The sequence below is a fragment of the Cetorhinus maximus genome, chromosome 21 (genome assembly GCF_964194155.1).
Source record: "Cetorhinus maximus chromosome 21, sCetMax3.hap1.1, whole genome shotgun sequence".
In the NCBI taxonomy this organism is placed as follows: Eukaryota; Metazoa; Chordata; class Chondrichthyes; order Lamniformes; family Cetorhinidae; genus Cetorhinus; species Cetorhinus maximus.
The window spans coordinates 16,254,276-16,269,087 of NC_135899.1; the positions used below are offsets into that span (position 1 = coordinate 16,254,276).

Here is a 14,812-nt window from a genome sequence, read left to right on the forward strand (position 1 = left end):
AAAGGACATGAGGGGAGCGACAGAGAGAAACTAGAGACGGATGTGGGGGGCGAGGGGGTGATGGTTGATCGGTGGGCGAGGGGGCAGGAGGTTAGGGGCTGAGGCAGCTGAGAGGATGGTCTCAATATTACTGAAAAATAAATTTGTGAGCTCCTCACACTTGTTCAGGTTAAGGGGGGTGGGTGGGGAGCGGGGAGGGGGAGGAGTGGGTTGGCAGAGAGAGAAAAGGAAAGACTGTTATCAACCTGGCTTCATAACAGTGAAAAGACTCCAGACACAATAAAGGGGGTCAGTTTGATTCAGGGACAAAATGCCTGACACTGGGTTGGTCTCTGATCACGTGAAGTCAAATCCAGGAAGTGCAGCCCTGAACGAGAATTGAAAGTGAAAGTGCTGGAACAGGGAAGGAGAGAGACTCTGAGCACTGAGATGGCGTCTGCAGATCTCACCCATGAGCTGACCTGCCCCATCTGCCTGGAGACGTTCACCGACCCGGTGTTTCTAGAATGTGAGCATCACTTCTGCAGGTCCTGCATCTCTCAGAGTTGGGACAAGGTCCCGGGAGATGTTTCCTGCCCCCAGTGTCGGCAGGTCTTCACCCAGAGGAACATCAGGACCGCTCGGACCCTGGGCAACGTCATGGAGAAACTCAGGCTGCTCAAGGTGAAGGGGACACAGCCAGAGGAGGAGTTTTACTGTCAGGAACACGAGGAGAAGCTGAAACTGTTCTGTGAAGAGGAGCAGAAAGCGATCTGTGTGGACTGCTGGAGTTCAGAACATCAAACTCACAAAGATCTACATATCAAAGAGGCTGTTCAGAAATACAAGGTACCAGATCACTGCTGCTGGCACAAGTAGACATGGAAGGGGGAAGGGGGAGGAGTATAAAGGGAGAGGGGGGAGGAGAGGGCGGGAGAGAGTGGGTAGGGGTGAGGAGAGGGAGGTGGGGAGGGTTTGGGGGAGGAGAGGGCTGATGGAGAAGGAGGTGGAGGAGGATAATTGCAACAGTTTAAATTAAAAGACAGTTTCTATTTATCAATTTATCCCAGACGTTGACTGTAATCAGTCCTGAGAATTTCTCCTTCCCTACTTCACAAGTGCCAGTGTATTTAAAAACAGCAAACACCTCCAGAAAGTCACACTGAGTGTTCCTCGTCACAAACCCTTTTGTGTCCTTTCTGTCTTTCAGAACAAGTTAGAAAAATCACTGGAATTTCTGCAGAAGCAAATGGACCTCAGTCTTCAAAGTAAAAGAGAAGGAGAGGATGGGATTTTACAGATGAAGGTAGGATTGTTAATTTAGGCTTTGTGTAAAGTTCCCTGTGTTTGTGATTGAGAGTGAATGAGCTTCTCACAGGGTGAGAGAGTTTTACTGAATGAAATGCAGTTTGTCGAAAGCACACTGCAGGCTGCTCCCTGAACTGCAATGTTAGGGACCGTCCACAAATTGATAATCATTATAACAACGAATAAAGGACAAATTTTCTTTCTCCATCCAATCTGGAAGGATGACTACAATCAATGATGAGTATATATCCTTATCTACATTGCAAAGTATCCATATATCACTGATCCCCTCTCTCCTTCCAGGTTTCAGTTACTGATCACGCAACTCACAGATATCCATTATTCTATATGTAAACCATACACCCCTCGATCAGAATCCAGCCTATAACTCACTCCCAGGAATCCATTACTCGAAAACATCAACTGTCTGAATGTCTGAATTACATTCCAGTCTGTAACACACTCCCAGATATCCATTATTCCATATAGAAACCATCCGAACCGCACAAGTAGATTCCAGTCTGTAACTCAACCCCGGATATTCACTATTCTATAGATAAATCCCCTCAACCCCTCAATTAGATTCCAGCCTTTAACTCAGTCCCGCGTTTCTGTTATTCTGTGTATAAATCAACTGAACCCAACGATCAGATTCCAGTCTGTAACTCACTCCCGGGTATCCATTATTCCGACATATAAACGAACTGAATCCCTAAATTAGATTCCCATCCGTGACTCACTCCACGGTATGCATTATTTTATGTATAAACCAACTGAACCCAACGATCAGATTCCAGTCCGTAACTCGCTCCTAGATATCCATTATTCTATATCTAAACCATCTGCACCCATCGATTAGATTCCAGTCTGTTACTCACTCCCAAGTATCCATTATTCTATATATAAGCCACCTGAACCCCTCCATTAGATCCCAGCATTTAACTCACTCCCAGGCATTCATTATTCTGTATTTAAACCATCTGATCCCATCTATCGGATTGCAGTCTGTATCTCATTCCAAAGTATTCATTATTCTATATTTAAACCACCTGAACCCATCGATTGGATCCAGTCTGTAACTCACTCCTGGGTATCCATTATTTTATCTACGAACCATTTGAACCCCGAGATTAGATTCCAGTCTGTAACTCACACTTAGGTACCCATTTTTCTATATATAAACCACCTCAACCGTCCATTAGATGCCAGTCTGTATCTCATGCCCAGATATACATTGTTCTATGTAAAAACGCTCTGAACCCCTCGAGTAGATTCCAATCTGTAACTCACTCCCAGGCATCCATTATTCTAAATATAAACCATCTGAACCCCTCGAGTACTTTCCAGCCTATAACACAGGTATCCATTATTCTATATATAAACCATCTGAACCCGTCGATTAGATTCCAGCATACAGCTCACTCCCAGGTATCCATTATTCTATATGGAAATCATCTCAACCCCTCAATTAGATTCTAGACTGTAACTCACTCCTGGATATCCATCATTCTCGATATAAACCAACTGAACCTCTAAATTAGATTCCAGTCTGTATATCCCTCCCAGATTTCTGTTATTCAATATCGAAACCATCGGAACTCCTCGATCGGATTCCAGTCTGTTACTCACTCCCAAGTATCCATTATCCTATATATAAACCATCTGCACCCCACGATTAGATTCCAGCATATAGCTCACTCACCAATATTCATTACTCCTTATATAAGCCATCAGAACTCCTCAATTAGATTCCACCCTGTAACTTACTCCCGTGTTTCTATTATTCCACGTATAAACAATTCAAACTTCTCAATTAGGTACCAGTTTGTAACTCACTCCCAGGTATCCATTATTCTATATATAGACCACCTGAACCCCTCGATTATATTCACGCCTGTAACTCATTCCCAGGTATCCATTATTCTATAAATAAACAATCTGAACCCTTTGATTACGTTCCCGTCTGTGACTCACTCCCCTGTCTCCCTTATTCTACATATATAAATCATCTGAACCCGTCAATCAGCTTCCAGATTGTGACTCACACCCAGATATCAGTTACTCTGTACATAAATGATCTGAACCCCTCAATTAGATTCCAGCCTGTAACTCAGTCCAGGGTATCCATTGTTCTATATATAAACATTCTGAATTCGTAGATTAGATTCCAGTCTGTAACTCACTGCCAGGTTTCCATTATTCTTTTTATAAACCTACTACCCCGTCCATTAGATTCCAGTCTGTAACTCATTTCCCGTTATCCATTAATTTAATTATATACCCTCTGAATCCCTTGAGTAGTTTCCAGTCTGTAACTCACTCCCCAATATCCATTATTCTATATATAAATCAACCCCTCAATTAGATTCCACCCTGTACCTCACTCCCGTGTTTCTGTTAATCCACGTATAAACAATTCAAACTTCTCAATTAGGTACCAGTCTGTAACTCACTCCCAGGTATCCATTATTCTATATATAAACCACCTGAACCCCTCGATTATATTCAAGCCTGTAACTCATTCCCAGGTATCCATTATTCTATAAATAAACAATCTGAACCCTTTGATTACGTTCCCGTCTGTAACTCACTCCCCTGTCTCCATTATTCTTTCTAATAAATCATCTGAACCCGTCAATCAGCTTCCAGATTGTGACTCACACCTGGATATCCATTACTCTGTACATAAATGACCTGAACCCCTCCATTAGATACCAGTCTGTAACTCACTCCTGGGTATTCGTTATTCTATATAAAAACCATCTGAACCCCTCAATTAGCTTCCATCTGCAACTCTATAAATAAACTGTCAGAACACCTCAATTAGATTCCAGGCTCTATCTCCCTCCCAGGTATCCATTATTCTATATTTAAGCCATCTGAACCCGTCGATCAGATTCCGGTCTGTAAATCACTCTTGTGTACCCATTATTTTATGCATAAACCATTTGAACCCCTCGATTAGATTCCAGGCTGTAACTCACTCCCAGGTATTCATTATTCTATATTTAAACTATCTGAACCCCTCGTTTAGATTCCAGCCTGTAACTCATTCCCACGTCTCTATGACTCTATATATAAACTATCTGAGCCCGTCGATTAGAATTCAGCCTGTAACTTACTCTCTGATATCCATTATTCTATATAAAGCCTAATCGAAGGGTTCAGATGGTTTATATATAGAATAACGGAAACCCAGGAGTGAGTTACAGACTGAAGCCTAATCAAGGGGTTCAGATGGCTTATATAAAGAATAATGAATATCTGGAAGTGAGTTACAGACTGGAATCTAATCGAGAGTTTAAATGGTTTATACATAGAATAACTGATACCTGGGAGTGAGTTACATGCTGGAATCAAACAGAGGAGTTCAGGTGGCTTGTATATAGAACAATGGATACTGAGGAGTGTGTTACAGGCTGGAATCTAATCGAGGGGTTTAGATGGTGTATATATAGAATAATGGATACCTGGGAGTGAGTTACAGACTGGAATTTAATTGAGGGGTTCACGTGGTTTATGTGTAGAATAATGGATACCTGGGAATGAGCTAAATGCTGGAATCTAATTGTGGGTTTCAGATGGTTTAGATATAGAATAATGGTTATCTCGGAGTGAGTTACAGCCTGGAATCTAATCAAGGTGTTCAGATAGTTTATACAAAGTATAATGGGTACCTGGGAGTGAGTGACAGACTAGAATCTGATCGAGGAGTTCCGATGGTTTCGATATTGAATAATGGATACCCGGGAGTGAGTTACAGGCTGGAATCTAATCGAGCGGTTCAGATGATTTATATATAGAATGATGGTTTGTCAGAATAAGTTACAGACAGGAATCTAAACGTGGGTTTCGGGTGGTTTGTATATAGAATAATGAATACCCGGGAGTGAGATGCAGACTGGAATGTAATCGAGCGGTTCAGATGGTTAATATTTAGAATAATGAATACCCGGGAGTGAGTTGCAGACTGGAATCTAATCGAAGGGTTCAGATGGCTTATATAAGGAGTGATGAATATTTGGGAGTGAGCTATATGCTTGAATCTGATCGTGGGGCTCAGTTGATTTATATATAGAATAATGAATACCCGGGAGTGAGTTACAGACTGGAATCTAATCATGGGGTTCAGATGGCTTATATAAGGAGTGATGAATATTTGGGAGTGAGCTATATGCTGGAATCTGATCGTGGGGTTCAGTTGGTTTATATATAGAATAATGAATACCCGGGAGTGAGTTACAGACTGGAATCTAATCATGGGGTTCAGATGGTTTATATATAGGATAATGGATACCTGGAATGAGTTACAGGCTGGAATCTAATTGAGGGGTTCGGTTGGTTTATATATAGAATAATGAATACACAGGAGTGAGTTACAGACTGGAATCTAACTGTGGGGTTCAGTTGGTTTATATTTAGAATAATGAATACACAGGAGTGAGTTACAGACTGGAATCTAATTGTGGGGTTCAGATGGCTTAATTAAGGAGTGATGAATATTTGGGAGTGAGCTATATGCTGGAATCTAATCATGGGGTTCAGATGGTTTATATATTGAATAATGGATACCTGGGAGTGAGATGCAGACTGGAATGTAATTGAGGGGTTCAGATGGTTAATATTTAGAATAATAAATACCCGGGAATGAGTTACAGACTAGAATCTAATCGTGGGGTTCAGATGGCTTATTTAAGGAGTGATGAATATTTGGGAGTGAGCTATATGCTGGAATCTAATCGTGGGGTTCAGATGGTTTATATATAGGATAATGGATACCTGGAATGAGTTACAGGCTGGAATCTAATCGTGGGGTTCAGATGATTTATATATAGAATAATGAATACCTGGGAGTGAGTTACAGCCTGGAATCTAATCGACGTATGTAACTCACTCCTGGGATTCCATTATTCTATATACAAACCATCTGAACACCTCCGATTAGACACCAGTCTGTTATTCACTCCCTAGTATCCATTTTTCTAAATATAAACCCTCTGAACCTCTCAAGTGGATTCCAGTATGTAAATCAGTCCCACGTATCCATTATTCCAACCACTTGAACCCCTAAATTAGATTCCAGCCTGTAACAAGCTCCCGGGTATTCGTGATTTTATATAGAAAGCATCTGAACCCCTTGATTAGCTTCCAGTCTGCAACTCATTCCTTGATATCTATAATAATAAACCATTTGAATCATTTAATTTGGTTTGGTTCTAACTTACTCCCATGTATCCAATATGCCATCAAATTGTTTAGTCTGAAGGGAGCTGTTATTCTTTGTTTTCTTTTTAATGAACCTCTTCATGCAGCCCAGTTTGTGTGGCAGTCAGTGGGACATCAGGTTTGACACACATTCTAACACACAATGTGACTCTCAATTTAAACCGATCACAAATCCATACTGGATAAAATGTTTTTATCCTGTAAAGGGCGCACAGAGTCCAGAGACACTGGGATTATAGACGTTGTTTATTCCATCCTGTATTCAATCTGTTCCAGGCTCAAGTTGACAGTCTGAGAAAGGAAATCAACAGTCAATTTGAAAAGATGCACAAGTTCCTGTTTGAGAGGGAAGAGCTGATGAAAGCAGAGTTGGAACGAAAAAGCAATAAAATATTAGAGGAAATGGAGAAGAATTTAAAGAGAACCCTGGAACAAATGTCTGCTCTTGAAGGAGCAATAATGGACCTTGAATCGAGGCTGGAGGTCCAAGAGGCTCCAGAGCTCCTCAAGGTACAAAATTTCTCTCCCCTTGTACAGGGAATGTGAACGGACAATGAAATATCTGTCAGTGGGGCTGATCGAAAGGTAAATGGGATCAAACAAGCTCGCTCAGTGAGATGAGGTCAGCAGGAACCCTGAAACATTCAGGGGACTGAGGGCTGACACACTGACCTTTAACCTCTGGGCTTGGGTTTGGCACCAGTCTGATTGGTTGGATGATTATCCCTTTCTGCTAACAGTCAGGGTCCAATGGGAAATGAGGTGAGGCAACCTCAGTGCAATTCCTATACACGGTGTAACCACGGTACTGATGGATGATTGGACTCAGAGGGGGCTGGGCTGGGAACTGGAGAAGTTTACACTGGTGCAGATGGGGTTCTTCTGAAGATGGGGTTAGGGTGCACTGGTGAAGCAGAGTAGGTCGATCTTTATTCTCTTGCAGGTTCTGTTCTTCTTGACCCTGTAAGCAATTGATGTAGCTGAAGATACAGCCACCAATGGTGGAGGGATTAAAATGGGGGATGTCGAAGAATCCTGAGTTAGAGGATTGCAGGTGTCTCGGAGGGTCATGCTGCTGGAGGAGATTACAGAGGCAGAGATGGGCAAGGCCATGGAGGGAATTGTAAATAAAGATGAGAATCTTAAAATCAGTGTCTTGTTTAATTGGGAGCCAATGTAGGTCACCGAGCACCGAGGTGATGGGGAAATGGAACTTGGTGTGAGTTAAGACAAGAGCAGCAGAGTTTTGGATCAACTCGAGTTGAAGGAGGTTGAAATGTAGGAGAGCAGCCAGGAATAGTCGGGTCTAGAGGTAATAAACATATGAGGGTTTCACAAGCTGTGACTGGTGGCAAAGTGGTAGAAATAGGTGATCTTAGTGATATTTCACGATTTGAGGTCGGAAGCTCATCTCACAGTCGAATGTGACTCCAAGGTTGCAAACAGAGTGATTTAATCTCAAACTACTGCCAGGGAAAGGGAATGGAGCTTTGAGCGAGGACCAAAACCAATGACTTCATTCTTCTTAATATTTAATTGGAGGAAATTCCTGCCCATCCCGGACTGGATGTCAGATAAACAGCCTGATATTTTATCAACAGTGGAAGAGTTAGGAGAGGTGGTGGCGAGGTAGAGCTAGGTGTCAACAGCGAACATGTGAAAACTTACACTGTGCCTTCAGGTGGTGGTGCCAAGGGGCTGCATGTAAACGAGATATAGGAAGGGGTCAGGCATAGATCCTTGAGGGACACCAGAGGTAAATGGAGCGAGAACAGAAGCCATTGCAAGTGATTCTCTGGCTGCGATTAGATAGATAAGAATGGAATCAGGTGAGAGCAGGTCCCACCCAGCTGGACGACAGTGGAGAAACATTGGAGGAGGATGGTGCGGTCAGCAATGCCAAAAGGCTGCAGGCGGGTCGAGATCGATGAGGAGGGAAAGTTTACCTTTCTCACAGTCACCTAGGATGTCATTCGTGACTTTGATAAGGGCCCTTTCAATACGGTGAAAATGGCGGAAAACCAATTCGAGGGATTCAAATTTGGAGTTTTGGGAAAGTTGGGCTCGCATTTGGGAGGTGGCAACATGTTCAAGGACTTAGGAATGGAAAGCGAGGTTTGAGATGTGATGGACGATTGCAAGGTTCATGGAGTCAAGGATTATTTTGAGGCGAGGGGTGAAGATGTAGATTTAAAGGAGAGACACACAACACTCGAAGAGTGAGAAGGGTTTACAATATCGGCTAACATGGGGATCAGGAGGGGAAGTTGGGGGATCAGTAATTTAGTGGGAATAGGATGGAGGGAACAGGAGGTGGGTCTCACGGACAAGATGAGGTCAGAGAGGGAATGAATTGAACAATAAGATTCCTTTTCTCACTGACTCCTTGTCTTGATTCTGTCCCTCTTCATAATTTTTCCAAGAGATTTACATCAACAGCTCTTTAGTCTGACTCAATAATATCTACCCTGTTTCTTTCCCCTCAGGACATTCAAGTTCTTTTGAAGAGGTAAGCAGATTTAAAGAAACTGTGTTGTGATTTGTTCACTGTTGTCTCTCTAACATGGACTGATTTCCAGGCCTGTTTTTACAGGAGTCAGATGGAGTTTCACAATCCTGGAGCTGCCTCCACTCAGTTACCTGTGGATATAGTTGATGAACCATTCAAATACATCAATGTGTGGAGGGAAATGAGAGCAGTGATTTCCCCAGGTATCATTCTCTGTATATCACCTTCTCCCTACTGTTATCCACGTGACTAATGAGGTTTGATACACTGACCATAGGATGATAAGACATAAGAGCAGAAGTAGGCCATTCAGCCCATTAAGCCTACTCCACCATCCGATAAGATCATGGCTGATCTGATTGTGGCCTTAACTCCGTTCTTCTGCCTGCTTCCCATAACCTTTAACTCCCTTGTCGATCAAAAAAATCTGTCTAACTTAGCCTTGAATATCTTCAATGACTCAGCCTCCACTGCTTTCCATGGAAAAGAATTCTAAAGACTAAGAACCCTCTCAGAGAAGACATTCCTCCACATCTCCATCTTAAATGGAGGCCCCTTATTTTTAACCTTTGCCACCTAGATCTACATTCCATCATGAGATGAATCCTCCTTCCATCTTCACCCGTGTCAACCCTCTCAGAATCTTATATGTTTCGGTAAGATCATTTCTCATTCCTCCTAAAGTCCAATAAGATTCGGCCCAACCTGCTCAATGTTTCTGCATAAGACGACCCCATCCTCCCAGAAATCAGCCTAGTGAACCTTTTCTGAATTGCATCCAACGCAAGTATATCCCTCCTGAAGTAAGGAGACCAAAACTGTACAATGTGCTCCAGCTGTGGTCTCACCAATGCTCTGTACCGTTATAGCAAGTCTTCCCCACTTTTATACTCCCATCATCTTGCAATAAAGGCCAAGATTCCATTTGCCTTCCTAATGACTTGCTGTACCTGCATGTTAACCTTTTGTGATTCATGTACAAGGACACCAAAATCCAAATATGCAACATCTACTGGCTCCCCTTCGTCCACCCTGCTGATCCAATCCTCAGAAAACGCTAATAAATTTGCCAAATACGATTTTCCTTTCAGAAAACCATGTGGACTGCGCTGATTGTTTTATGATTTTCTAAATGTCTTGCTGCTCCCTCCTTCGTAATGGGTTCCAGCATTTCCCTGATGACAGATGTCAGACTGACTGGATTATACTTTCCTGCTTGTTTCCACTGGAGTTTAGAAGAGTGAGGGGTGACTTGATTGAAGTATATACGATCCTGAACGGTATTGACAAGGTAGATGTGGAAAGCAGGTTCCCCCTTGTGGGCCTCTGTTTTAAAATTAGGAGTCGCCCTTTTAGGACAGTGATGAGGAGAATGTTTTTCTCTCAGAGGGCTGTGCGACTTTGGAACTGTCTGCCTTAGTGGAGGTGGCGTCATTGAATATTTTTAAGGCCGAGGTAGATAGATTCTTGTTCAACAAGGGGATCAAAGGTTATCGGGGTTAGATGGGAATGTGGTTATCAAAGCACAAACAGGTCATGCATGATCTTAATGAATGACACAGCAGGCTCGAGGGACCGAATGGCTTACTTCCGCTCCTATATCGTATGCTTGTATGCTTCCTGCCTCCCTCCCCTTTTGAATAGCAGTGTTACATTTGTGGTTTTCCGGCCGCTGGGACCTTTCCGTTCACATGCGAGTGGAATTCCTGGTGTGACCTTAGCTGTCGGGCGTGTTATCTCACTACTCAGTCAGAGATCTGTAGGTTTATGGCCCGTTCCACAATCTGGAGCAGAAAGTCCAGACTGATACTCCCAGTGCAGGACTGAGGAAGTGCTGCAATGTTGGAGGTGCCGCCCTTCAGCTGAGGCTTTACACCTTCTCAGCTGGAGGTCAATGATCCCATGGGACGAGTTTGAGGAAGAGCAGGAGAGCCCTCCCCCTTGTCCTGGCTGAGATTGCAGAGGGGGTTGTAGGGCTGGAGGAGGTCACAGAGATAAAGAGGGGGGAGACCATGTAGACACGGGAGGGGGAATTTGAAGTTTGAGACGTTGCTGGTCCAGAAGGCGATGTGGGTCAGTGAGCACGCGGGTGGTGGGTGAATGGGTCTCAGTGGGAGTTCGGGTGTGGGCAGCAGAGTTTTGAAGTTATCAACATTGCCCAGAAAGTGTCAGATTCCAGCAGGCTGGGCTCAGGAACGGGGACCGAGTTCCTACAACTTGTCATAACTGAGTTGTACTGGAGTGAGCTCTTTATTTTATATAAATTGATGCAGATCGGTGCTGAGTAAATAGGGCTGAGGGAATGGGGAGACATTTCTTCAGGCTCTCTGTCTCTGAGCTTCCACAATTCTGGGGCTGAGGGAAGTGCTGATGTCCCATCACCGTCTGTACACGTCTCGTGATTCACTCCTGTTTTTCTTATAGTAACAGCTTCCCATTCGTGTTCCCTTCCAGTTCCAGCATCTCTCACCCTGGACCCAGAGACAGCAAACAATCTACTCAGCATTTCCCAGGATCTGACTAGTGTGAGTTTTGGAGATGAGGAGCAAGATCTTCTTGACAAGCCAGAGAGATTTGCTAAATACTGTTATGTTTTGAGCTCACAGAGTTTCACATCAGGGAGACACTACTGGGAGGTGGGTCTTGGAAAGAAGCCTTTCTGGATTGTGGGTATTTGCAGAGAGTCTATCAACAGGAAAGAAAACATCACACGTTCACCTGATAATGGATACTGGGTCATCGCCCGACTTCCTGAATGCAAATCATTGAATATCCCAGATGTCATCTCCCAGCTGAAAGTGAAACCCCAGAAGTTGGGAGTTTACCTGGATTATGAGGGAGGACGAGTGTCATTTTACGATGCTGAGGACATGTCTCACCTGCACACGTTCACTGACACATTCACTGAGAAACTCTATCCCATCTTTAATCCCTGTAAGAATAACACTGGTGATAACACTGACCCACTCAGACTGCTCACGAGTTAACACATCAGGGTTAAAACAGTGAGGTTAACACAGTGGGGTTAACACAGTGGGGTTAACACAGTGGCGTTAACACAGTGGGGTTAACACGGCGAGGTTAACACAATGGGGTTAGCACAGTGAGGTTAACACAGTGTGGTTAACACAATGGGGTGAACACAGTGAGGTTAACACAGTGGGGTTAACACAGTGAGGTTAATACAATGAGGTTAACACAGCGGGGTTGACGCAGTGGAGGATAACACAGTGAGCTTAATACAGTGGGGTTAAAACAGCGGGGTTAACACAGTGAGGTTAACACAGTGGGGTTAACACAGTGAGGTTAACACACTGAGGTTAACACATCGAGGTTAACACAGCGGGGTTAACACAGCGGGGTTAACACAGCGGGGTTAACACAGCGGGGTTAACACAGTGGGGTTAACACAGCGGGGTTAACACAGCGGGGTTAACACAGTGGGATTAACACAGCGGGGTTAACACAGCGGGGTTAACACAGCGGGGTTAACACGGGGTTAACACAGCGGGGTTAACACAGTGAGGTTAACACAGTGAGATTAACACAGCGGGGTTAACACAGTGGGGTTAACACAGTGGGGTTAACACTGCGGGGTTAACACTGTGGTTAACACAGCGGGGTTAACACAGTGGGGTTAACGCAGTGGGGTTAACACAATGGGGTGAACACAGTGAGGTTAACACAGTGGGGTTAACACAGCGAGGTTAACACAGTGAGGTTAACACAGCGGTGTTAACACAGTGGGGGTTAACAGCGGGGTTAACAGAGTGGGGTTAACACAGCGGGGTTAACACAGTGGGAGTTAACACAGTGAGGTTAACACAGCGGGGTTAACACAGTGAGGTTAACACAGTGGGGTTAACACAGTGAGGTTAACACAGCGGGGTTAACACAGTGAGGTTAACACAGTGGGGTTAACACAGCGGGGTTAACACAGCGAGGTTAACACAGCGGGGTTAACACAGCGAGGTTAACACAGCGAGGTTAACGCAGCGGGGTTAACACAGTGGGGTTAACACAGTGGGGGTTAACACAGTGGGGGTTAACACAGTGGGTTAACACAGTGGGCACAGTTTCTGAAGTCTGAGCTGTGGTGAGCAGCCTGCCCCAGTTCCCGAGGAGCTCACGGTTCCCCGTTTCTCCGCGCTGTGCTGTGGGGGACTATGTGTGTTTGTTGTAGTTGTTTACTCTGTAAATTTAATTCACATTCTCTACCCGTCCCTCTCTGAACTTCTCTGAACCGACTGGGACCCAGACATATTGGACTGAAATAAAATGAAATGAAATAACCCCCTGATTGTGCTAACTGTGTCTCACTTCCGAGCTGTGGGGAGGTGGTGGTTTAGTGGTATTGCCACTGGGCTAGTATTCCAGAGACAAAGGGGAATGATCTGGGAGCCTGGGGATTAAATTCCTCTACAGCAGAGGGTGAAATTTGAATTCAATAAAAATCTGGAATTAAAGTCTGATGATGTCTATAAATCCATTGCTGATTGTCAAAAAAGGCCATCTAGTTCACTAATGTCCTTTAGTGAAGGAAATTCTGCTGTCCTTACCTGCTCTGGCCTGTGTGTGACTCCAGACCAACAGCAATGTGGTTGAATTTTAAATGCCCTCTAAACAAAGGGCAATTATAGATGGGCAATAAATGCTGGCCTAACCAGTCACCCTCACATCCCATGAATGAATAAAATCAATCTTATTGTGAATCTGAATTCACTTGGTCCAGTTAATAAATGTTTTATTTGTAGACTGGACTGACACCGGGTGTGATGATTGTTGATTGAGAGAATGAGTAGAAAGAATGAGGAAGGAGAATATCAGAAATAGATACAGGAGTAGGACACATGGCCATTCAGTAAGAGCCTGGCTGAACATCAACATCAAATCCACTTTCTCACCCTATCCCCCTGTCACTTCATTTTCTTTGTAACCAAGAATATATCGATCTCGGTGTTGAATCTACTCATTGACAGCTCGCTGGGACAGAGAACTCCAAAGATTCACAACTCTCTGAGCGAAGAAATTTCTCCTCATCTCAATCTTAAATGTTCATCACCTTATCCAGACTCTGTGATACCTAGTTCCATACCCGTCTCAGCAGCTGCCCTGTCAGGACCTCTAAGAATTGTCTATGTTTCAATAAGATCAGCTCTCACTCTTCTAAACATCAGAGAATGTAGATCCATTGTACTCAACCTCTCCTCAGAGGACAACCCTTTCATCCCAAAATTCAATTCAATGAAGTTTCATTGTACACCTCTGAGGTAAGTACATGTTTCCTTTGGTAAGGGGACTAAAACTGTACACAGTCTCCAACTGTGACCTCACCAATTCCCTGTAAAATTGCAGCAACAATTCTTTACTCTTATACTTCAATCCCATTGTAATAATGGCTAACGCACCATTTCCCTTCCTAATTGTTCACTCTATCTGCATGTTAACTTTCTGTGCTTCATGGACACCCAAATCCCTCTGATTCCCAACATTTGCAAATCTCTCGTCTTTTAAGAAATATCCTGCGATCCTCATTCCAAACTGGACAATTTTACAAAAGGTGGAGAGCATTGAGCCCCTCCAACCTGTTCCAGCATTCAGTTAGATCATAGCTGATCTGTATCTTAACCACATTTACTCACTTTGTTTTTATAACGTTTAACCCTTTGTGTGAAGAAATACTTCCTGAAATCCCCCTTGAACTGTCTCGTCCCGATGGGCAGTTTCCCCATGTTTATGGGAAGGGAGTTTAACATGGAGCAGCACCGCCATCTGCTGGCACCGCTATGA

The 14,812-nt window shown here is 43.8% G+C and overlaps 1 protein-coding gene across 1 annotated transcript; it reads left to right on the top strand.

Moving 5' to 3' along the window:
• The first annotated feature begins 211 nt into the window (after positions 1-211).
• LOC144695698 (zinc-binding protein A33-like) lies at positions 212-13,646 on the top strand. The gene is made up of 6 exons (XM_078566655.1): positions 212-828; positions 1,190-1,285; positions 6,790-7,023; positions 9,000-9,022; positions 9,107-9,225; positions 11,477-13,646. The coding sequence occupies exons 1-6, from the start codon at positions 430-432 to the stop codon at positions 12,007-12,009; spliced, it is 1,404 nt and encodes a 467-aa protein (XP_078422781.1). The 5' UTR covers positions 212-429; the 3' UTR covers positions 12,010-13,646.
• The last annotated feature ends 1,166 nt before the right edge of the window (positions 13,647-14,812 follow it).